General features: G+C 39.2%; 1 protein-coding gene across 2 annotated transcripts; it reads left to right on the forward strand.

Moving 5' to 3' along the window:
- The first annotated feature begins 12817 nt into the window (after positions 1-12817).
- hic1 (hypermethylated in cancer 1) lies at positions 12818-23636 on the forward strand. 2 transcript variants are annotated; one of them, XM_056263492.1, is made up of 2 exons: positions 12818-13030; positions 20117-23636. In XM_056263492.1, exon 2 carries the CDS (start codon positions 20134-20136, stop codon positions 22324-22326), a length of 2193 nt encoding a protein of 730 aa, XP_056119467.1. In that variant the 5' UTR covers positions 12818-13030; positions 20117-20133; the 3' UTR covers positions 22327-23636. The 2 variants fall into 2 exon arrangements, with proteins under 2 accessions (XP_056119467.1, XP_056119466.1); XM_056263491.1 differs by lacking the exon at positions 12818-13030 and adding an exon at positions 14690-15124.
- The last annotated feature ends 1435 nt before the right edge of the window (positions 23637-25071 follow it).

Genomic DNA, 25071 nt, shown 5'->3' on the forward strand with positions numbered 1-25071 from the left:
TCTATGCTTGTTTGAGTGTTCTTCAAGCATTTCCCATAGTTTCATTTGATCAAGTCCCTCAGTGACCACTAGATGGCAAACATGTATTAAAGTGAAAATGGTTTCTTTCCACAGAGTAAGAGTTTGACATTCCTTTTTGAGTCTGGGATGTTTTTAACCAATGTCAGTACAGACATAATGGTGTTGGTTATTTACAGCCTCAGGTTGACAAATTAACCCATGAAATAATTTCTCAAACACATTTTTTTTGTTAACCAGTAAAACGCATCCTTAGCAGTGTTGTGGAGGAGCATAGAAAAAAAGTGTAAACTGAACTAAATTCCTGTCAAAACCCAAAGGGAGAGTGTCTTGTGTTTTTATGAGGGAGGCAGTGGCGCAAACCCGCATCTAAACTCTCTGTAAATACTGTCATTGCAATCTTTTATTTCTCATCATTTAGCTCAAACCAAACCTCACGCTGGAATATTTATCTCCCTCAAGTATGTCCTCAACAACAACTGCAGCCCTTACTGTCCTCTGGCTGCCATCGTTCAGAATCGCTGGCAACGGTGAGGGATGATTATCGCTGGTGAACGAATGCATAGCGACTATAATTTATGCTGCCATATGCAGATGACAGTGAGGTTCTATGGGCCTTTCTGGCACAAATGGAGTGTGTATGTGTGCCGTCTGCACTGTTATTCTCCTTCATTCCTACAGACTCTTCCACCACTCCCTCTCCCTGGTGGTTCCCTGACCTGAAGCCCCCTTTTCACCACCATCTACACTCTCTCACACAGGGAGCGTGACCCTCCGTTGTTTTCTCACCGGATCCCCAAATGTTTTACAGTTCTCTTTCTTTCTCTCTATCCCTCTCTACCCCCTCCCCTCGCTCTTTTGCTCTTCGGAGAAACAATGATTTATGAATTGTAATATTTATCATAAAACAGTGCTCTTGCATGCTTGCAGCTACATGATTCATCCCCAGGTTCTGTTGGGACCACACCACAGACGCATGCCAATATGTCTGGGAAAAGAGAAGGTGAAGCTTTGGGCTCAAAAAACACAATGTGATCCAAGAAACGGGGTATCAAAAGTTCAATATGTACATTTTTATCCTGCGCTGTGAATTTGATTATGGTGGAAAAAGTCAAATAATGATAAAACAATCGCACTAGGGTAATACTTCTTCATTGCCTAGGGGTGCACTCGAAGCTCTGGACGGTTTAAGTTGAGGCACTCCATTTATTTTCTCGTTCATTTTTTAAGCCATAGTGCACCGGGGGCATTGAGCGGGGATGTGTTAAACACATCTTGTTTAAAGCTGAATGGGGTGTGGTATGCCTGGCCAAATGTTCATGATCTAGAGAGGAAATCTAATCCTCCCACACTGGAGATTGTCCTTAAAGAAATATTCTGGGTTCAACACAAGTTAAGCTCAATCGACAGCATTTGTGGCGTAATGTTGATTAGCAGTAAAAATTAACTTTGATTCACCCCTTGTTTTCTTGTAAAAAAACAAACAAAAATCTGTTACAGTGAGGCACTTTCATTGGAAGTCAATGGGGCCAATATGTAAACATTAATATACTCAGTGTTTCAATAGTATAGCCACAAAACATAAGATGATTTTGTGTGTGAAAATTCAGTTACTAACTTTTTCTGTGTGAAGGTATATCTTTGTTTTACACCTACACAAGGAAAACTCTAAAACGACCATAAAAATCAGTTTCTGCATTTAAATCCGCCAAAAATTGCCTCAATGTAACCTTGAACGCAGAAATGTGGTGCTTGTAATTTCATAAAAGCACTTATATTAATAATTCTTCTGTTAAAACTGTAAAATTGTTCTCGTTATTTTTAAGTTCGTTTTAGGGTTTTTGTTGTTTTGCCAACAAAGTTGTAAAATTGAAGTTAAGTTTATGCAGAAATGTTTTTTGTTTTTTTTACACTAAAATCATATTGTTTATATTTTGTGGCTTTACTTTTGAAACTGAGTATTTGAATCTTTATGAATTGGCCCCATTCACTTCCATTGTAAGGGCCTTATTGTAACCTTGATTTGTTTGTCTTATTTTTTTTTAAGAAAACAAGGGACATGTCAAAATAATTATTTGTGGTAATCATCTTTATGCCACAAAAACTGTGAACTGAGCTTCACTTGTATTGACCCCTAATTATTCCTCTAAAAACATGCGTGGAATGTGATTGTCGAGTTTTTCCTCCACTTGAGCCCCACCGCGTACCAGAAACATCCGCTTGAGATTAACGTGGAAATGTTGAATTGTGTTTTGGCTGATCGAAAGCAAAATGTTTGTGACAGTGAGGGACAAACTACATGGAGGTATATTGGACAGCGCTCATATGAGCATGTGATTGGTTTCGACCACAGTCAGAAGGAGTTAATGCTGGTGGCTTGGGGCCTCTTGGACCAGGAATGTCCTGTGGTTCCCAGTTCACTGCCACCACACACAGCTGGATCCCACTGAAGACATAATGGGTGAAAGATTTTTTCCAGTGGAAGAGGAGAGAGAGAGTAAAAAAGGAAAGAGAGAGATGGATTGCAGGGGAGGAAGAGATAAGAGGAGAACCACTGAGTGTTTAAATTGAATGTAAAACAGAGATTGTGCAGGAGTATAATTTAAGTGCCGCTCAGTTGGGAAAACAAGAATAAGCAAATATGTTTGAGAGGAGGGGGAAGGGGATGGAGGGGTGTGAGAAGGAGATGGAGAGCAAGAGTGGCTGGCGTTTATGGATAGCAGATGTGGCGCTGTGGGATTTTGGCAGGGGCCAATGGTGCCTGAGTCCTGCACTGGCTGGGTGGCACCAGGGTGAGAGCGAGGTCAGAGCACCGCAGCACACAGCCCATAAAACACCGCAAGAGAGACGCACACACAGAGGGCCGCAAGCTTGGGACGGCAATACGCCACAGAACATGCAGAACTCTTCAATACTGGAGCAACAGCTTAAGATGCAACTCTTCTGCTAGCTAGCAGGGGGAAAAAACAAGAAAACTATGAAATCATGATCTATCCACTCACATCAATAAATGTCATTTCTGTGTCACTAACCCAACAATATTGGGAAAAAATAACAGTTGCATCCTAATGCTGCATTTAAATAACTTTGTTCTTGAGCACTAAATTATAGTACTTTCTATAAATTACTAGCATCAGATCTAGCATTAATTCAATCTGGTGTTATGAACACATTCCCTTTGCTGAAACATCAATTTATTGGCCTAGATAGGGTACTAAGCTTAGTGTGTGATTAGAGGTGTTATAAAATAGCTTATGGTCTGTTTATTCTCAATCATGAAAACTATATTACTTAATGTCTTTTAAATATCACATTAAGTTACCAAAGCTAAAAAGTTCAATTTAAACATTTCGCTTTCTGTTTTTAGTTAGCCTTGGTTAGCATGCTAACAATTTAGCTTAGTCTAGCCTTTTAAAATTACATAGCACATACAGTATGTCAAACATACCACTAAGCTTAGCTCTTTTAATTAGCTAGAACAAGATTTCATGATAACACGCCATGTTTCTAATCGTTGAGGAAGAATATTCCAACATTTTCGAATATAAGGACTTTTTCCTGTGATGGCAAAGCTGAATTTTTAACAGCCATTACTCCAGACTTAAGTGTCACATGATCCTTCAGAAATCATTCTAATATGCTGATTTGCTGAAACATTTGAAGAAACATTTCTTATTATTATCAATGTTAAAAACAGTGCTGCTTTATATTTTTGCGGGAACCCTTTTACATTGTTTCAGGATTCTTTGCTGAATAGAACGTTCAAAAGAACAGCACTTTATTTGAAATAGAAAACTTTTGTAGCATTACAAATGTCTTTACTGTCGCGGGAGGAGGAAAAGCGCTACTATTACACTTCTCTTCTGTTATTTCTGAGGCACCCTTTTCTTGCCACATCTAGTTGTCTCAACCATAACCTCTCAAAATTCCTCAGTAAAATCAAACATCCTGTCATTTTCTGTACACTCGCTCTCCCTTTATCTCTTTCTGTCTCTCTCGCTGTCTTGTTCCCCCTTCCTCTCCCCTTACCCTGGCCCTGACTCCCTGGTTCCTGGGGCCTGGCCAAGGCGTGTGTCCCCGAAGGAGCCAGTGAGGAGATGGAGAGAGGGGGCAGAGCAGGGGCTGAGAGACAGGCTCCAAAACCACAGCTGCGGCAGCCCTGCCTCGCCTTCCTCTCTCCTGTCCTCTCTCTCTCTCTCTCTCTCTCTCTCTCTCTCTCTCTCTCTCTCTCTCTCTCTCTCACTTCACTTGAGTTTGCGAGGAGCTGGCCTGGCACACGCCCCAGCTCTGCCATTAATCAGAGGAGAGGGGTAGTGTGTGTGTTTGTGCTGATAGAGAACTGGCTGGAACGGGGGTGGTATGGAGACCAGGACCTCCCAACAAAGCAGTGGAGTTCACCCAGCGAGCGAACAGGGGAGGGAGTCTGACAGACAAAAAGCCTGGTGCGCAGATCGTGACTCTTCGGCGAGAGAGAAGGAGATGAGATAGACGAGGAGAAGTTGGATGCGTTTAGGTGAGGCGTGAGGGAGTGCGAGGCAATAGGCTAGCGGAAATGGACCTGGGGTCCGTTGAGGAGGAAGAGAGGAGATCCAAGATTCTGTCTATCATTGCATATAAACATGGAAAATCTCATGGTTCAATGCAAACAGCTGTAGAATGTGCACTTTTGTCTCATTAAGGCAACTCAGTGAAAAGAGTTGGCCACAGTGCATTACGCTCATGGTTAATGCATATCCCAGATACCAGGCCTGAACCGCTGCCCAAGGTCTCGGTGCATTACTGTACCACACAAATCAAAGCTGCTATACAGAATGAAATTAAATACAGATCTAGTCAAACGTTTGGACGCACCTGACTAGATTTATGTTCCTCATGAAACCTTTCCTCTAAAGGCGTATGCTTATATTTTTGTAAGAAAATGATAATTATGCTTCTGCACAAATTTCTTTGCTTAACTAACTGTAATATATATATTTTTTAATACATGAAGTGTGGGAAAAAAATCTGCCAACCAGTGCTCAGCATATACGGAAACTACTGTTTAAAACGCGATGCACCTCATCAAGTAAGTGAAGAGAATGAATGGAATGTGCAGAGTATGGGGACCACAAAAACATTATAGAAAAATTGTGTAAAAATGTAATATTATAATTATTATTAAGACTGACTGCACATTCCATTCATTCTCTTAACTTAATTTCATGAGGTGCATCGCGTTTAAAACAATAGTTTCCATGCATGCTGAGCTCTTGTTGGCTGCTTTTTCTACTCTAACTCATATATTAAAAACAAAAAAGTAATTACAATTTCAGTTTAGCAAAGAAATTCATGCATAAGATAAATAGTGTTCACATTAGATAAAAGTGTCAAAATAATAATAATAATAATAATAATAAAGATGATTGAATTAAGATAAATAGTGTAAGTGTTGGATAAAAGTGTTAAATAATATGAATATTATTTATTTATATATTTTTTATTTTTCATTGTGTAAATGGATCTGTAAACACAAAAAAGTATATCTGCCATTATATTTCAGGAAGAGTAGCTACTTTGAAGAAGCTAAAATATAAGAGAGTTTTGATTGGTTTATTATCATTATTCGTTTTGAGGACTTTACTATTATTCTAAGATGTGGAATAGCAGCTATAGTCATAATAAATAATCTGCCAGTGTGTCCAAACTTTTGATTAGTAGTTTACTTGTTGAAACTACCTTGTACCCTATGGGTCTATGATCTATCCAGCAGGAAAAATGCTGGAGGCAGATTCACCCCAACTAAGAGTGCAGCATTAGGAACGGATTTCCTTCATAATGCCTTTTTGATTGGACATGATAGGTGCCCTAGTTGTTATAGGTGTCCTGGACTGATTGTACCTCAGAGTGCATTTTGCGCATATTAGATTGGACAATGTTAAAATGTGACTGGTAAATGAGGGCAGACATTCTCTATTACAACACGGGGACAGGTCCCTAAAGGAAAACGGTTCACACAAAGTCCACAAGATCCTCCCCCCCACCCGCCTCCATTTTCCCCCTGATTACCCAGGTGGGAGTGAAATATAAAAAAAAACCCAAAGCACTTCCAACCTGCTCCCCCCACCCCCACTGGGCCTCCCTGCATGCCTGTCTGCTGACATCACCAGTCCGATCTCTCTCCTCTGCTCTATCCTTCCCTTTAGCTCGGCTTCCTGCCCCCATGATGTCACATGCCATATGGTTTTCAGCGAGAATCAAGCCGGAAAAGAGATTTAGTTGGAAGAGAGGAGAGAAAAGGAGGAGGTTCGGCGTAGAGTGTGCGTAGGCCACAGAAAACAAAAGGCCGCTCTTCCCCTGTGTGTGTATGTGTCTGGAGTGGCTCTGAGGGGCTAATGAGGAGAGTTTAGAGAGCAGAGACCACTGAGCGGACAGCCATGTGCTCCACAGATCATCAGAATCATTTGCTCAAACACCAAGACGACCAGTGACCGCTGGTGCCAACATGTTGCTTGCAGCCCTCGGGCCAGGGTGGCACAGTGACCCTGGTCTCACTGACTCACTGAGTCGGGTTCCACTGTGTCTACAACAGATGGGAGCGATGTGATGCGACGAGACAAAAGCCAATAGAACCTTTTATAACAGGTGATGATGCTGTCTACACTAGATGCGACAAGTCCCCGACAGGAAAATGTTCTGTTTCTGACGTACTCCGTGCACTTGAACTATTTCTGACACGAAAGACAAATGGATATACAATGGTTGCTTTAATGCATCCAGTTAGACATCCTTAAGGCCCATTCACACCAATAACGATCACTATAAAGATAAAGATAACTATAGCGATATCTATATTAGCGTCCACATCAACGCACGATAACATTCTTCGGTAACACTTTAGAATACGGTTCCTTCGTTAATGAATAACTACACAGGAACAAATAAGTAACACAATATTAACAATCTAGTAACTACTATTAACTAACAAGAAATTCTGATTAACAAATTAGTAAGTAACAGCGCACAGATGAAAGTGGTAGTTCACTATTAAATAATCAATAACTACTTTTTTTAATGCTTCCCAGAGAACTACTGTAAGAATCATGGTAACTAACTAGTAATGACTCAAGTGTTACTACATACTTCTAAAGGAATTACTAATTCTTTTAAGCTTTTGAGGTTTTTGGTGAAGTTTTAGATAGTAATTCCCATAGAAGTATGTAGTAACACTTGAGTAGTTACTAGTTAGTTACCATGATCTTCACTTTAGAATACGGATCCAAATAATTAGTCATTCCTTTAGAAGTATGTAGTAACACTTGAGTCATTACTAGTTAGTTATCATGATTATTACATGAAAAGCCAATCCTAAAGTGTAGAATCTTCTAATCCCTCACAAGATATTTGCACGCAGGTATGAGGTAGGAGACATTAATAAAATCTTTTTTTTTTTTTTTGCGAGGTATAGGTTAAATAATAAAATCACTGTATATGGTATTTGGATGGCCGATAACTCAATATGTTCCAGCCGTCACCGTGACTCTGGCCAATTTTCTGGCATTCCTCTGGACTGGCATTGAATCACTACAGGACAAGTAAGGTCCCGACAACTGCATTTAAAAAGCCATTTCTTTAAAATTATTCAGTTGATAAATAGTTCTCTAGGAGAGAGCATAGGCTAATTATTTCCCAAATCATAAGTCTGCTATGCTATTACATATTGATAAACCGTGTGTATTTGTTTACAGCAGTTATTAATGTTAATGTAGTGCTAGTCATTTGTCCTGCATTAGTTATTGATTAGTTTAGCATGAACTATTAATATTCTTCAGTAGTTCTCTGGGAAGCATAAAAAAAATAGTAGTTATCAATTAGTTAATTGTGAACTACCACTTTCATCTGTGCGCTGTTACTTACTCATTCGTTAATCAGAATTTCTTGTTAGTTAATAGTAGTTACTAGATTGTTAATATTGTGTTACTCATTTGTTCCTGTGTAGTTATTCATTAACGAAGGAACCGTATTCTAAAGTGTTACCCATTCTTCTTATAAGCATGCACTGCAATTTTGTCTTCTGCCGCTTTTAAAGTTTGTCACGCAAACTATTATATAACTACTACAATGGTTCTAAATTTAAAACAATAGCAGAGTCCACACCACAACTATAACGATAACATCACAGTGGAATGACATCGTTGGAATCACTTTCAGAGCAGGGATTGAATAACTTTTTCCAGCTGATGAATGATGAAAACATTGACAGCCAATCAGAATCCATCTCGCTTTAACGAGATCAAGCATTTAAGTAAGAGTAAACAGAACGTTATTTTGTGTTGGTGTGGACGCTATATTTATCCTTGGTCGCCATGATTTTTCCAAGTAAGACATGTTCCTGGATCAACATCTTTTGTTGATCCTGGAACAACATTTCTGTCTAAAAACATAGTCCTAACCCTATCCCTATCCTTAAACCTAACCCTACCCATAACTTCTCCCTAAAATAAGAGGGAAATGATAGATGAATAACACTTATGTGTAAGAACCTAACCCTGGTTGTAAGCCTAAACTTGACATAAACTCTAAACGTGTCCCTCAAATCTGATTGGTTGATTGGAATGTTGTTCCAGGAACATGTTGCACTTGGTGAAATCACGTTCACCATTTATCCTTATAGTTTTCGTTTTATAGTTATGGTTCTTGGTGTGAACGGGCCTTTACTCTCAAACGCTGTACATTAGTGTGTGCTGGAAAGTTAGAATGACATCTGGTAACAATAGACACGCTCTGCGAAGGTATTTTGAGGAAGTCGCACCATCACAGGCTCTAAAAAGAGTGGTTGGTTTTCCTCAAGTGGTGCACATGCCTTTCCCTCCAACGCAAGTGTTTGAATCACAACATGCCCAGTTCAAACCCACACTTACATTCTCCCAATCAATCACGACAGCTTCTCATTTAGCTTTCATCTCCAGAAAACGGCAACACTGCCAGCGGAGGACGCTTCCGCGTGTCGGCCAGGACGCGCACAAAAGGCAGAGGATGCAAATGACCTGTCTTTGCGTGCCTATCTACTAAAGCTGTCTCGCAGCATCTCATTAGAGTGAATTAGGAGAGGGTGTGCGTAAATGTTGGGTCTACCGCTCAATTTCTGGTGAGATGTTGGTTCTCAGGGGTGTGTCTGGCATAAGGGCCCGGTGATCTTGCATGTGGTAAATTGAGCGGTTGTACCCACAAAGATAGAAACAGTGCTCATCACGCTGCCATAGAGAGAACACTCTGGTTGGGTGTCTGGCCAAGGGTGCAAGGCAACAAACAGCTCAACCGCGAAATAGCTGTTCCCATGGTGCATTATTCTGACACAAGGACGCATTATGGAGCGGGGATAAAGGCCAGTGCCACGGGGCATCTGACGATCAGGGGTCTCAAACTGAGAGAAACTTATAGAAAATGCCACAACAAATGTAAAATTGAACACATTATTGCAGCTTTGATATCGTATATTATAACATGTTGTCCGTTTTGCAATGTGTTATACAAATAAAGTATTTGCTACTTTTCATTTTACCATTATGAGAAAAATTACTCAATTACAAAATGATTTATTTATTTATTTGTTTATTTATTTATCGATTTAATTGTGTTTTATTATTTATTAATTGATTTATATTGATATGTTTATATTTTTTGTCTTTTTTGTTAACTATTCTGTAGGCTATTGTTTATTTATGCTTTATTATTACTGGTATTTATGTATTTTTCAATTGTTATAATTTTTTATGATAAATTATTATTTACTTTTATTTATTAATTCCTTAGTTTATATTTATATATTTATAATTTATAATAATATTTTTTTTCTGTTTATTAATAAATTGTTATAAATCTCTATAATGGTTATTTTTTTTATAATTAGGCTGTTCATTTATTGATTCATTTATATTTATATTATTGTTATTCTTATCTATGTTATTATTATTTACTTTTTTAAATTAATATAATTCTATATTATGGTTTATCATTTTCTATGGTTTTATTTAAATTTTATAGTATTATTTATTTATTTATAAGGATTTTTCCTCATAATTGCAACAACAGGGGGCCTCCAGCGACGCCGGTGCACCTGAGATTTGCAGGACCGTAATTCGCCCTTGCTTTAACTGTAGGCCTTATGCTCGGAAACAACAATGTTATAGTAAATTGAGTGGAATGCTATTAGTCATTCCCTATGCATACTTAAACTTGATGCGTTGGTCCCAAGTCAGACATTTCTCAGATTATTCTCAACTTTGACAGAAAAGTGCAGTCTCACAGACCCACTCACAGACCAATATCACTCATGCACACGGCCAATAAAGTTTAACATGCAGCACATAAACATCCCACTTGTTAAAACAAAATTTGTTCAGCTCTCTTGCACTCTCTCCATCTCTTACACACACACACAATCCTGTCACACTTTTTCACACATACAAATGTTTCTGACACACACGTGTGCACATTCAAATAAACAATAGGTGTGTTGTTTAGTAGGTGACAGCTGATTGTTATGTGTCAGTGGTTGTGCAAGTGTGCTCTGTGATCCAGTGGTAGGCCTGGTTAACGTTTTCACAGCTTTCATTCACTTAATCACTGTTAACACCAGTGAGTAGGAGGCATTCACCTGTTGTTGACTCATTAGGAATTCAGATCAGTTTCTAATATGTTAAAGTGCGTATTCATAGCTAGCTGCATGGCTGCCGGGAGGTAACTGTGATTGCTGAGATAAAGTCTTGCAGTTTCCTCTGTCGTTCAGAGAGATTGGCTATGTGATGTCTGAAGTGTTTCCAAATCCCTGACTTGAACATGTATCCAAATCAACAAAATTAAAATTTTGCTTGTGCGCATACTGGGCATCATTCATGAAACACAAGCAGAACAAATTTGTGTGTACATTTTTTATGTTAATTGAATGTGACTTTATGTAAGAATGGTTAGAAATTCGTTCTGCTCATGTTCCACGAATGAGGCCCAGTGTGTCCTCAAGAAAGCGAAAGAGCTGACTTTGACTAATATAACGAGCCAGTAAACAAACAACAAACATAACAGAGCCAAATGACTTCGGTGTCACATGAGTCAAGGTCAGTGAGTCACAGGGGTCAAATTCGGCAATTATATTCAACAACTTAGCTATTTCGAGCAACTGATTCCCATTGTTTCTCTCCGACATATGGGCAGTGAATTTTATACCACATCGTAACATTAAAAGTGACCTGAAAAACATCCAGGTGCTGTTTGGACCCTGATCTGTCCTTTGTCTAGCTCTGCCTATCTCTGATTTTTGAGGTTATCATAAGTTCATCAAGAGAAACTGGAAGTGAAAGACAATACATTCACCTCAGTAAAGCCAGACTGCTATGAGTTTGACAATTCTAATTAAAAAGCAGCATCTTGAACTGCAGTAATTTCAGGAGAGAGACCAGGAAACAGATGTCAGTCAGCTGTTAGAGTAATTCAAGGTCCTGGGGGGCAGGTTGCGACATGAAAAGGCTTCTGCCAGCTGAGTGCCCGACGAAAAAACACTTTCATCTCAGCGATCAACAACAAACGAGAGACGCCACAAAGTGATAGCAAAAATAATGACAGAACATGACACCATGGGAATCTCTGTCTTAAATTCACTAGGCAGTCAGACTGAAGGTGTATTATAGTTGTCATGTTTCTTACAAGAAAATATTAATAACTATTAAAACTGTGTGCAGCAAGATTATGCATGAATGAAGGCCTTATAAAACATGAAATACTCAGTCTCAAAAAAAAAAGTCCTTAAAGACACTTGGTATGTCTTTTCTGCCAGTATTTAATAAAAATAAAACTGTACTTAATAAAAATTAATAATATGTGATAAATAAAGGGGAATAGGATAAATAAAAAACCTGAAAGAAAGAAAGTTATTTAAGAACTTGTTAAAGAATTTAACACCACAAAATCCTCACTTTAAAAAACAAGAACAGGTGAACTTTTTCATGTGGTTACAATAATCTGTAACAAAAACATAAATTCTGCTGCATTGCAAAATTAAACATTTATAAAACTAATCAGAAAATTAAAAGGTAATTAATCCTAATATTACAATATCAATATGGTGAACATGATTTCACCAAGGACAAGAAGTTGCTGGGTCAACATTTTTGTTGGTCCTGGAACAACATTCCAATCAACCAATCAGATTTTAGTGACAATATTACAGTTTATGTCAAGTTTAGGCTTACAACCAGGGTTATGTGCTTCTACATCAGTGTTATTTAGCTACCATTTCCCTCTGATTTTAGGGATAATTTATGCGTAGGATTAGGGATAGGGATAGGATTAAGAGGACAACATTTTTGGACAGGAATGTTGTGCAGGATCGACAAAATATGTTGATCCAGGAACATTGGCATATGCAATTTTACTTGCCATGCAATTTTAATACAACTTGGTATGGGCTAATGACACTATTTTCTTTTTTTTATACGCTTTACAGCAGAATTGAATTCTGTTTGTATTATTGATCATTATTTCCATGTATCACTGTAAAGCTGCAACAGCGCTATAAAGGTGACTTGACACGAGAATTTCACAATAGTTCTGCCTCGTTACAGATACCGTACCAGATATTTTATTTTGAATTCTACCACTATTAATTACATCCATCTAACAAAGAATGTGCTTATGTTAGTTTAGAAATGCATGGCACATTTTATGACGAATGTATGTATTCTGTAGCCTATAATATAAGCCATTAGGTGTCGCTGCGCGCGCAGCCTGCAGTGATTCTGAGGACGAACGCCAATCAGAGTCCATCCAGATTCTCAAGTGTCCGATCCATTCTAACACGAGGAGAGGAGAGGGAGAGAGAAGGGGAGAAGGGTAAAGGACAAGGGACAACACGGAAGAAGCTGGTAACACCGGGAAAGGTTTACGTTTTAAAGAGGAATTTGGACGATTGGGGATCTTTGGACAGGGGAAATCCCGTAAAGGGAAAGTAAAGATCGGCAAGAGCATCAGACATGAATCCGAGGTGAGTTTATGTTAATGAATGTATCGTGTGAGTTACCTGCGGCGCGTTCAGGTGTGCTAAGTGAGCGCGTGCCAACATACTAGGCTACCTGATAGATTACGATAACTGGCGCTCGTGCATGCAGGCGTGTCTGGACAGCAGGGAAACGTATTGTAGTTTTTAATCGGATTTTCTTTTTTAAATACTATTTAGTATGCATCTTAAAATACATACAAAATATCTTAAAATGTTTTCATCCCAAAATTTGACATATAAAACAAAACAAAATACAACTTACCACCAACCAGAGTAACTATCACATAGCCTACTATCAATATTAGTCTATATACTACAACATATTTCATTCCGTCTGTATAGCTGTTAGAACAAAACTGATCAATATATATGCTTAAAAATGAAGGTTCTCCAAGAGTTCTAAAGTTCAGCAAAGCGTTTTAGTAACCGTATCCTGATGAAGAGCCGTTTTTTTAACTGTGTGTGGTTTTGTATGAGTTAGGCTATATTGTTTTTTTGGAGATAAAAAAAAAAATTGTTTTTGATGTCACATTATGGGTTCTTAAGACCAGTGGGTTCTGGGTTCTTTAAAGCACCAGTACTGAATTCAAAACCTTTTTTGTTAAGAGTTAGCAATAAACTGCGATCTGTCAATAGGCCATGACATCTATTACACTGACATTAGACCTGCTAATAAAAAGAATAATCTTACTTGAGCCTTAATTTTCAGAATAAACAATTAGCTAAATAAATGAAGATGACACACATCTATTATTGAAGCTCACAAAATTTCCAGTGGTGTAGTTACATCATTGGACTACATTTTTTTTTGTCAGTGTGTTGGGTGATGCAGTCTGCATAATTCCTGCAGCTTTTCTGTCTAAATATCGGGATCAAATAAATGCCTGTGTAAAAGTGTGTGAGTTATGAATTGTGTCACTAAAGATAGATAGTACTGATGCTACAGATACACCAATAAATTAGCTTACAAATCTTAAATCAGATAATTATAGATTGAATTTTTCAACTTCAGTGTCAAGGGCATCTAATTGTTTGAGATCAAAACATTGCCTACCATAAGTTCCCGTACAAAAAACTACTGTAACACTTTATTTTAAGATGACGTATTTACACGTTACTGCATTGTACTTACTAGAAATAACAGTAAATTATGCATCATTACAAGTAACTAACCCTAAACCAAACCTTAACCGTCACTGTTTAGTAAGTACATGTTAAATTAATATTACTCAGCCTACTTATTTGAGTAAGTACAATGTAACTACGTCACCTTAAAACCACGATGGTACTTTTTTTTGCAACTCTTGTGCATCTGTATTAAATTAATAAAATTTAAATAAGACATAGGCCTACATTTTAATACAAAAGTTAATTAGTGTATTTGTGAGTAAACATAGGCTACAGACAGGGGGTGTGCCGTTTCAGTATTTATTTCCCTGAATAACATTATCAGGATTTCAATAGGCTACAGACGTTATGGCCACCATTAGGCTATCCGTAAGTTCACAGTCATAACAACGGCTACTCTATAACGTAAAAATATGTTGTGATACGATAAAACGCCTGTCTCTTTAAGACGAAGCCTCGATGTGTTGAGAAGTTCAAGTTGGGGTCACTCTAAGTTCCTGCCCTCGATTTTACCTTTTAGTTTTATTGTAGACTGACATCACACGAGGCGCTAAAAACACTCACAGCCCAGAAGCCCATTATCATCTGCAGTCGCGTTATTACATCCATGCAAAAATAGACAAGGAAATTACAAAACATACAAAAAAAAAAACGAGGAAAACTGATGGAGGAGTACGCACGTATTTTTATAGGAGGAGTGAGTGAGAGAGAGAGAGAGAGAGGGAGAGAGAGATAGGAGGAGGAGGGACAGAGAGCAAGAGGGAGGGTGAGCAACACGAAATTCATTGCAATTAATAATAAAAAAGAGTTGGCAGTCGTGCTCGGAAAACTGGCATGGTTTTTGGGAGGCTGGCAGTTCAAAGTTGAAACGTCAGAAATGACTCCAAAAGACTGTTGAGATGATCATTAAGGGAGACTTAGATCGGATGGCAGAAGAGATCGGGCATCCAGGTAACGTTCAATGCTCTTAACATTTTAACTATAGCCTCTTCATCAACACTTTATTCATAGATATAGCCTACACAATATTATTCCGAGCAACTGATTAAACTGTTTAAATTGTCATCACTTTTGGAGTTAGATGTTTTAAAAAATTAAGACCCGATTGTTTGCCTTTCGGTATTTTGTAGGCTATTGCACATTTTAGGCTATTAACCCCACGATTATTTTCAACATGCTAATAGCCTACTTACTTTTTTGGAGATATTAAAAGTTTTAAAATATTTAAAACGTTAAAGTTTTCATGTATTGCATTGAGAAAGCGAACAAGGGACTTAATTACAAAGTACAAGTTTAATCGCATTATGAATCCAGAAGTGTTGTGATCGGTGATTGGCGGTGTGATCATCACAGTGACGGGGCTCTCAGCTCATCCTTAATTGAGAATTCATGGTGTTTCACATGCGAGTGATTTGACTTTAAAGAGCTACACGATGTCTTGCTTAAAGTTCAGTCTGAACGTAAATGAACAATTTAAATTCTGCATGTTTTGAGAGTCTTAGATTGTTGATGTCACTTATGCTATTTTTGATTAGATTCTCTGTTTAGACTGAACAACATTTCCACACGTTTATAGACTAGCTCTCGATAATGTAAATTGTTCACTGAAAACTAAAGGATTTAATGGAGTGATATAATTTAGTTTTATACGGAGTCAAACAAATATTTTTTTAAAAGACCAGATGCAAAACTAAGAAATAATTGTATGGCATAAAATATTGTTTATAATATTTTTTTCACTTTAGTTAACATTTCAAAGTGTAACATGCTCATGAGAGAGAATGAGCATATTCACATGCTTGCCTAGAATTTTTTATTTTCAACTTCTCTAATACACTCCATCCAAGAGATTCTTATGCTATAAGGTAGCCTACACTACCGAACATAAAACCGATATAGGCCTAGATTATGTGATATGTGGTTAGAATAGCCTATTTCCATCTCATCCCTGACCATAGAGGCCACATATAGGGGATGGTGAGCAAATCCTCCCAGTAGGTTATTTATGAATGAATATCGAGAGCTGCGTGTGCTGATGGAGCGCGCGAGAGAATATGATCGCAATAAGACAAGCTGTGGAAGAGGAGTCTGTAACGCATGATATGCTCTTTTTCCAAGCTCCTACCTTCAAAATATATGCAAAATGGTCGATAAATCTCAGTTGTTTTGCTGTTTGACTTTAAACCACTTTAAACAGGCACGATCCAAGACAAACGCTCGCTTCTTGGTGGCAAGAGGTTTTGCGCAGGTTTTACCTTCCATTCACAAAACATGTCTTGGGAAACAGTGAAACTTGAAAAATAAGTTATTGCAAACTCTTTTAAAACACTTAAAACTGACATAAATGAAAAACTAATTTAAACCATTTTTATTCTCTTTTTATGTATTGAACACGTGTAGGCTATCTGAAATTTATTTAGGCTATTTCAAATTATAGGGCCAACATTCTTTAAATTACGCTTGTATTTTGTCCATTCCTTTTCCTAAAAAAAAAAAGAGAAAAAAATACAGGCCTAAATATTTCTTGTGTTTCTAGTGTTTACAACGTCTAAAAGTCTATACGCCACTTAAGCAATTTTGAAAGATATGCTTTATGACTGATTCCTTAAAGGCACATTAGACTCATTCTACGGGATAAATCTCTAAGGGAGGACGCTTTTGCGGTAAAAAAAAAAAAAGAAAAAAAAGAAAGATGACAGACCGAGGGCGGAGAGAGAGAGGAAGTCTTAAGAACACGAGCAGACCCCTGCCTCGCCCCTAAACCAGCAAAATGACAACAGAGACAAAACACAGGGCTAATGAATACCAAAGCACCTAAAATATGACCCATGCACTGTCTTTAATCCAGTCCATACCATACCAAATATAGCAAGACCAAGCTGTCGCATGATGCACTGCACACCCAAACAAGTGACATTTTATTGAGCATCGATAGCGTTTGTATTTATATTCAAATTAGTTATTCAAATTAACTTTATTTATTCAGTAAAATGTTTTTGAGATTGACGACCCATTATTTAGGCTAATGTTTTCTAAAGTTTAGATCAAAACCACTTTTGTCGAGACGTTTTAAAAAAAGGCTTAATTTAAATGAGTCGATTCTCAAATGGAATCATATTCACTCAAATTCTCTGATGCATAAAAGTGTGTTTTAAAGACGCGTAATGTAAATCCGAAAGGTGATAGGCTATATGATTGAGAGGAAGTCTAAGTGTTTACGCGTGAAGTTTAAACAGTCGTTTTAAAACACGTCTTTCATCACTTCCCTTTTAATCTTAAAACGTTGAAGGTCTGAAAGGATTTTTATATGTTTGTTGACAACGTCAGTTGCTGTCTGACTAATTTTCGTTCTTTGTATTTCTTATAAAAACGTTCAGGTGAAGGCTTAACACAGCCCACTTTCCATTTTGCCCCGTTTCTTTCTTTATTGTTTACATTTTTCCTTCTATTTTGTCATCTTCTTGTGCTTAATAGAAGTTGTTAAAAGCAGCACGTTCGGGACAGTAGCCTACGACATTCACCTTAAAATACACCTGTCAGTGATGAGACGTGTCCGTGGGCAGCAGGGGAGGAGATGAGTTACACAACGTTAGTGCTTTTATTAAGACAGGCGCTGAAGACAGATGCGGGCTGAGAGGAAATGTTGCGGGTAATGTTTGTTTGGTTGAGGCGCTTCATTGTTTGCCTGCAACAGGCAATTGATATAATTTCGTCTCTTTGTTTCTGTGCGGTCGTGAAAGTGTATCCTCTTTTATATAGGCCTAATTACAAATTATGCTATTATATAGCTAATCGTTTAAAACAACTATAAATGACCCGCAGTTAGAAATTAAACGGAATACATGATTTATGAATTAGGAAAATTGTATTGAATAACCTGTAACTCGAGTGGTCAGGCTGACATAAAGGAGGAAGGTAGGCTATAGCCTACAGGTGCACTGCAGACCGAAAATAACCAGCTCCGGCATTATTTCCACAAGACGGAAATGTTCAGAAATCATTTAAAACCATGTCTTCTGATTTTTAAGCGTTGTTGTTTTTTCCCTGATGTGGAAATGTTTTTTTGGCACCGGGCTAAATGAATAGTTTTGTCACAAAAATGTACACGGGTAGGCTAATTGTTTTATAAATATATGTATTCAGTATTTTTTTAAATTAATATCTTAATATTTTTTTTAATATATATTTTTTAATAGACGAACTTTAATTCTGTCCATGTATGGTTTCTCTCTCTCACTGTGTCTAGTTCTATAGTGGAGATACCAGAATGACAAGCGCGTCTCTACAGTGCGAGAGAGACAGAGATGTAGCTTTTTATGTGCATCACATTTTACTGTTTAAATTTTTATAAATATGAATAGTGGAAACCAGAAACTCATGTTACCAGGGGTTACATTATGGGGGGTTTGAGGGGGTTTGAGGGGATCTGACCCCCCCCCCCCCTCCCCCCCCCCCCCCCCCCCCCCCCCCCCACACACACACAGCAAAAAACAGTAGTCTACTAATTTCTTAAAACTTTGTTGTAGTTTTACACACATGCACACACAGGAAGTGTCCTCATAAACCATATTTACGTTATAATACCCATGTTATTATACAAATGTGTGTCCTCATAAACCACAAGAATACACACAAATATATATATATATAAGTAATTTCCTGAATGTTGTTTTAATGGGTTATAGAAGATGAATAACCAGAAAATTACTGACAGGAATTTCTTAAAAAAGTCGAACCACTAAAAGTCATTGAATAATTCACACATTGTGTATAACTGGTTTTCTGGCAACTGTTTGGTTAAGTATTATTCATGCTTGGAGCTGTGGTTGAATTTATAGGGTAGATTGCATTGCTGGATTTAAGGGCTAATTAAATGGAAGCTTATTACTACAAACTACAGTATTCATCTTAGAGGATTATTTTATACAATGAAATAAACAATGAGAGGAGGAACTGATGTTGTGATGACTGTATTTATTTAGCTTCTTGTTTCCCATCAGTGAAACCAGCCCCCGAGGGACCCTAAATATCCGTTTTATCTACAGACTATCCTTACGTAGCAGGGTTTGAACAATAAACATTACAAATTTACCAGAAAATATTAGGTTTGCGAATTGTTGCATTCAGCTTAGAATTTTAACTTGCCATTGTTGGTTGAATGTTTATGCAGTAACTTGTAAGAACCCTCTGACAAGTGATCTTTTGAAAATGGGTTGATTTGTAAGTCACACTTCTATACAGTATACTACAGCAGAGTGTCCTGTCATGAATTTGCTGCATTTTTTTGTCCCTGCTGGTTTATGCCTGCTGTTCATCACACTTGCAAAACCTTCAGTCTGACTTTGTTTAAAACTCCACACACCACCTCTGGAATTCTTTATCAGGAAGACAGCAATATGAAAACATGTTTATACTGGCATTTGTCCTCTGTCTTTTTTCTTTCTTTTTTTGTTAACTACTTCACTGTAAGTTTTAAACATGTGGGTTTGTATCTTGATAATGACAAAACCATTGCAGTCTCACTCGGTCAGCTATAGCTCACTTTTATGGAGTTCTTCTGATGCTTGTTGTATTAAAGGAAAAGCTGAATTGTTTGCCCTCAATTCCCTACCTGAAAGTCTACAAATATATCAAAGAGTAAATGAAGAACCATATTCAGGCTCAAGAAAATGCACACAAGCTTAAGTGTTCTTTTTCATATCTTTAAGGGCTGCCAGTCAAGTTTTACAAGGTAGTCTAACACGAACAGATGTGTCAGTTATGTGTGTTATATGTCAAAAGACAGCTATTTAAAAAAAGGGAATAGGCATGGCCTCTTATACCACAGTACTCAAATAAGTTAGCAACATTCAGCTGCATTTGATAAGCATCTAAATCTGGTAGTTTATATTTGTCTGCAACAAATTTCTGGCTTCTAATTGTTGCATTTCTCTTCTGTTTCAGGTATTGGTCTGAAGTCGATGCTGGATGCCATGGAAGTCCCAAGTCATGCTAGGCACCTCCTCTTGCAATTGAACACACAACGAACCAAAGGCTTCTTATGTGATGTTATCATTGTGGTGCAGAATGCACTGTTCCGTGCTCACAAGAACATCCTGGCAGCCAGCAGCCTCTACCTTAAGTCTCTTGTTGTTCATGACAATCTCATCAATCTGGACCATGAAATGGTCAGTCCAGGTGTGTTTCGAGTCATTCTTGACTATATTTACACAGGACGCTTAAGTGAAGGTGACCCCACCTCACCAACTGAGCCAAATATAGGTGCAGTGCTGGCGGCTGCAAGTTACCTGCAACTGTTGGATCTGGTGACTCTATGCAAGAAGAAGCTGAAGAGGAATGGGAAGTACCATTTACGTCCTAACCCTGGGTTTTTACCATACAAGATAGACCCCAGTGGCATGGGGGGAAGGCGGTTTCGAATATCTCCCCCTGTCATCCACTCAGTAGTGAGCACCCCGCGACCTACACCATTAGAGGACCTGCCCCCCCTCCCACTGCCCCCCCATGGCGGAGAGATTTATGCACCAGCTCACACCCAGGGTCCACCACCATACCCCCCAGCAAAGGCATCCCTGTCGCCACAGTCAGGCCTGCGCTTGGCCCCTACTGACAGGAACTGCTCATCTGTCTATGGCCTTGACTTGTCCAAGAAAAGCCCCCAATCCCAGCATCCTTCTGGTCATCCCCACTTGATCTCCTCACTTCACCCAGAGGAGGGGCCTGAGGGGGAGCTAGACCAAAGCACCAGCCCCCTGCTCAGTCCTAACGATGGCTCCAGAAAAATGGAGGCAGCCCATCATGCGGGGTCTCTCACCCCACATCCTTTCCCCCTACCCAATCATCCACTTGCACCCCATCTTCCCCACCTGCACCGTCCTCAGGGCCAAGAACCTTACCCCTGCCCTCCCAGCCCAGAACCCATGGAGGACTCCAGAGAACAAGGTCGAGATGGGTCCAGCATCTATCGGTGGGTGAAGAATGAGCCTTCCAACCCAGAGGATGAAGATGAGGAGGACGAAGACGATGACAGTGGAGGAATGGGTGAGCAGGATAAAGAGAGACACCACCAGCACGTGAACCACCATAAGAATAGCGAGGAAAAGCTGAATATGAGCGAGCTGGGCTATGACAGGGGGACTTGCGATGATGCAGAGGATGAGAATGGGACCGGCAGCGAGGAGACGGGGAGCAGTGGGGGTCGTCCATCTCCACCTGTTCCAGGTGGAAGATATCACATGCCGTACGAGCCAGAGAGTTTCGGGGATAACTTGTACGTGTGCATCCCTTGCGACAAAGGCTTCCCCAGCTCAGAGCAGCTTAATGCTCATGTGGAAACGCATAATGAGGAAGAGCTAAACAATGGGAGTGAGCTGGACAACAACAGCAGCAAACCCACCAATGCCCATGGACCTACAAGCTTGAACAGCACTAGTGGCCTCCACAGCCCTTTCCTAGACAACAAGTCGGCACAAAACCTCCATTCCATTGGACTTGGGGAGATCATACGACCATATCGCTGTTCTTCCTGTGACAAGTCTTATAAAGATCCCGCCACCCTGAGGCAGCATGAAAAAACCCACTGGCTTACACGCCCATACCCCTGTAGCATCTGTGGCAAGAAGTTCACCCAACGTGGTACCATGACACGCCACATGCGCAGCCATTTGGGCCTAAAACCCTTCGCCTGTGACGCCTGCGGCATGCGCTTTACTCGGCAGTACCGTCTGACGGAGCATATGCGCATTCACTCCGGAGAGAAGCCCTACGAGTGCCAGGTGTGCGGTGGCAAGTTTGCACAGCAGCGCAACCTCATCAGTCACATGAAGATGCACAGCAGTGTAGCAGCTGGTGGAGGACTGACTCCTGACGGCAAGCTGAAGATGGACTTCTCCGAGGGTATTTATCCCCTGAGCAAGTACGCAGCTGAGCATTTGGGTCTGAAGCAGGAGAAAACCTCAGACCTTTTTGCAGCTTCTCAGCACCTGCTGGCTGACACCAAGGTTATGGAGAGCCTCTACCCGCTGTCAAAGCTGGCCGTGGAACACCTCGGCCTCACCCACAACAAGATGGACATCCTGAACCCGTCTTTGCCGCCCACTTCCCAGCAGCTCTCGGCAGAGTCCCGCACCATTGACCGCTACTCTCCCAGCTAGAGGGGGGAACCACTAACTATACTTTCTAAAGAGACATCACTGTATACCATTCACAGTATTCAACTCTCACCTCATCTTCATTTGAACCTGCACCTCAAAGAGTGGAGGCCGGAATGTGTTGGCCATAAAAATGCACAAAACTGTTTAGTTCTGAACGTGCCTTTCTTTGCAGATTTTGCAGTACGTGCATTTCTTAAAAATTACTTTTCTAAAAGGAGGAAACTGCTTTATTTATAATCTGTTTTGACCGTTGGACACTCAGACAATGCAGTATTTATAAAACAAAACAAAAAAAAACTTCTTTTTTGTTCAATCACCGAGCCAAACAACCAATTGAAAACCAAAAAGAGATTGTTTTTATTTATTTTTATTTTCCTTTTTTTTTTGTATGATGAAAAGCCAAAGAGAAAATGTCAAATGTTACAAAAGAGAGTTGCAATCGTACCCTAAACCTGTGTACTAAGTATTATTGGTGTATATAGAATGAAAAAGCACATATGAACAATATTCAGGGCTTCTGTCCAGAATGGAGAGAGCAATCTGGACGAAAGAAAAAGCCAAATCTTTGGGATTTTATAGTAATTGGAGGACTTTTTATAGACTATTTTTCGGAGTACTGGATCACCTGTATCTGATTTTCCAGCTTTGTGAATGGCCCAGTTTTTTCCATACTAAAGGGAGCAACTAACTGAAGAGTGTTTGTTCCAGGACTTAGGTAAAGTGATCTAAGCTTTTCTCTGCATTGATACAGTTATCCCCTTCAGCGTGGAATGATAGTTCACAGAGAGTGCCATTTAATTTTTTTTTACCTTCAGGTGTATGGTCCCGAGCTATTTAGTGTCTTTGTTCAATTTCCTTTCGTCAAACGCCAAGTGCCTTAAGCTTATTGAAAAAGTAGCAAGTACTGCCCTGTGATCTCACAACTGGAATATCTTTGTGCATATTCCGATCATGATATAACAATCTGTGTCCACGTGTTTCGGTCCATCTGGTGCGACAGACTAAGCATGGGTGGTGCCTTTGAAAAGTCCATATGCTTCAGTTGTATTGCAGTCGACCCCTTTGAAAGATTCTCTGCATGACTAGATGTTTAACGGTCACAGCGAAGGCACTTTTGTGTATATAAACAGTGACATTTTGTAAGTGATTGATTCAGCAACACCTTTAAGACCTTTCCTTATGTGAAATGTTTGAGAGGGCCTCCTCACCCCTATTACAGTGCAGTTAATTTCAGGCTAATGTGACGGCTTTAACCCTGTGGTGCCTCACACACACACACACACACACACACACACACACATACCTACTTAACCACAATGTGAGGACGTATGACTGGGAACCCTACCTTTAGGGACACCCCTTTCTGAAGGGTCTAGAGACAAAAGAAAGACATGACTGCACTTCTGGAGAAGCTGTCATCACACTTATCACTTGATTTTATTAATAAAAGTCTTCCTTAAAGACCTGACATTTTGCCTTCACTTTAGGGACAGTATTTTTTATGTCCATTTTGGGGACATTAAACACAAACTCTGATCAAGTCATACTTTGAGGACCATGGTGATACACAGACTCTGGTTAAGTCATACTTTGAGGACCATGGTGATACACAGATTCTGGTAAAGGTATAATATCAGGACTTTGTTGAGATGGTATATATTTAGTGAGTAAACAGTTTTTTATTTTTATTTTTATTTCGTCAAGATCACAGAAAATGGGTAGCCAACATTTTTGTCTGATTTGTAGCTTGAGATGAAGTGTCCTTCACTGCTCAGTTGGGGAATGACAATTAACATTCAGAAATATTATTCATTTGACTGTATTTGATTGATTGACTATCAGAGAGAACCAAAGATGGAACTGAAGACAATAGTGTCATTATTCAGCTCAATTCTATTTCAACTGTAAAACAGCTCTACAGAAGTCATTTAATAATTGCTGAAATTTTACAAGTTATGTGCCTGAAGTAGAGGTCAGCACAGGCTTTAAACTTAAGCCCAAACCCGGCCCGTACCCGAAATCATTTAACCTGACCCGAACATTACGGTTATATTTTAAGCCTGAGCCCGACCCAAACCCGAGGTCCGTTTCTCAGTAAATTGCTTTTTTTTTGTGCAATATGCTGTATTTTATGATTGCTTGCCACGATAATTAAAAAAATAAGCTACATGTACAAACACCGTTTCACCAAGGCACATCGGCCCCTCATCAGTCAGCACACAAGAAAAAAAAGAGAAAAAGCACAGAACTTACTAATTACGAAACTTTGATGAGGTTGAAAAGGTGAAACAGTCATAAATTCCCCTGGAACCCAAACATTAAACTTCATAAAGTTTGCGCAGTTGCACAACTATTTACACAAATATAGCCTATCCTTCTCAGTCCGAGTTATGAATGAAGGGAACAGCATCGCGAGCTGATGTTTCAGCGCATCCTCTGACTGCGTGTTGTGACTGAAATTGTGTGTGCGGGAGCACATGCACAAAAAAGTTTTGTAAAATGATATATGATAAAATAAAAATGATTCATATATCATTTTACAAAATTGTTTTGTTTGTTATTTCGATCACATCACAATCAGAGGAGGACGGCTGAAACTGCACACATCTACTTTCTCTCTCGCGTGATCGTATAATTACGATCACAACACAGCAAGCAGCCGAGCACACGGCACGCAAACTAATATATATATATATAGCCTAAATAGTTTTTCTAAGACCACGGCCTGCATCCCTCTAGTTAATT

The sequence above is a fragment of the Rhinichthys klamathensis genome, unplaced genomic scaffold, assembly GCF_029890125.1.
Source record: "Rhinichthys klamathensis goyatoka isolate OS25496 unplaced genomic scaffold, OSU_Roscu_1.1 h1tg000206l_1, whole genome shotgun sequence".
NCBI classification, from domain to species: domain Eukaryota; kingdom Metazoa; phylum Chordata; class Actinopteri; order Cypriniformes; family Leuciscidae; genus Rhinichthys; species Rhinichthys klamathensis.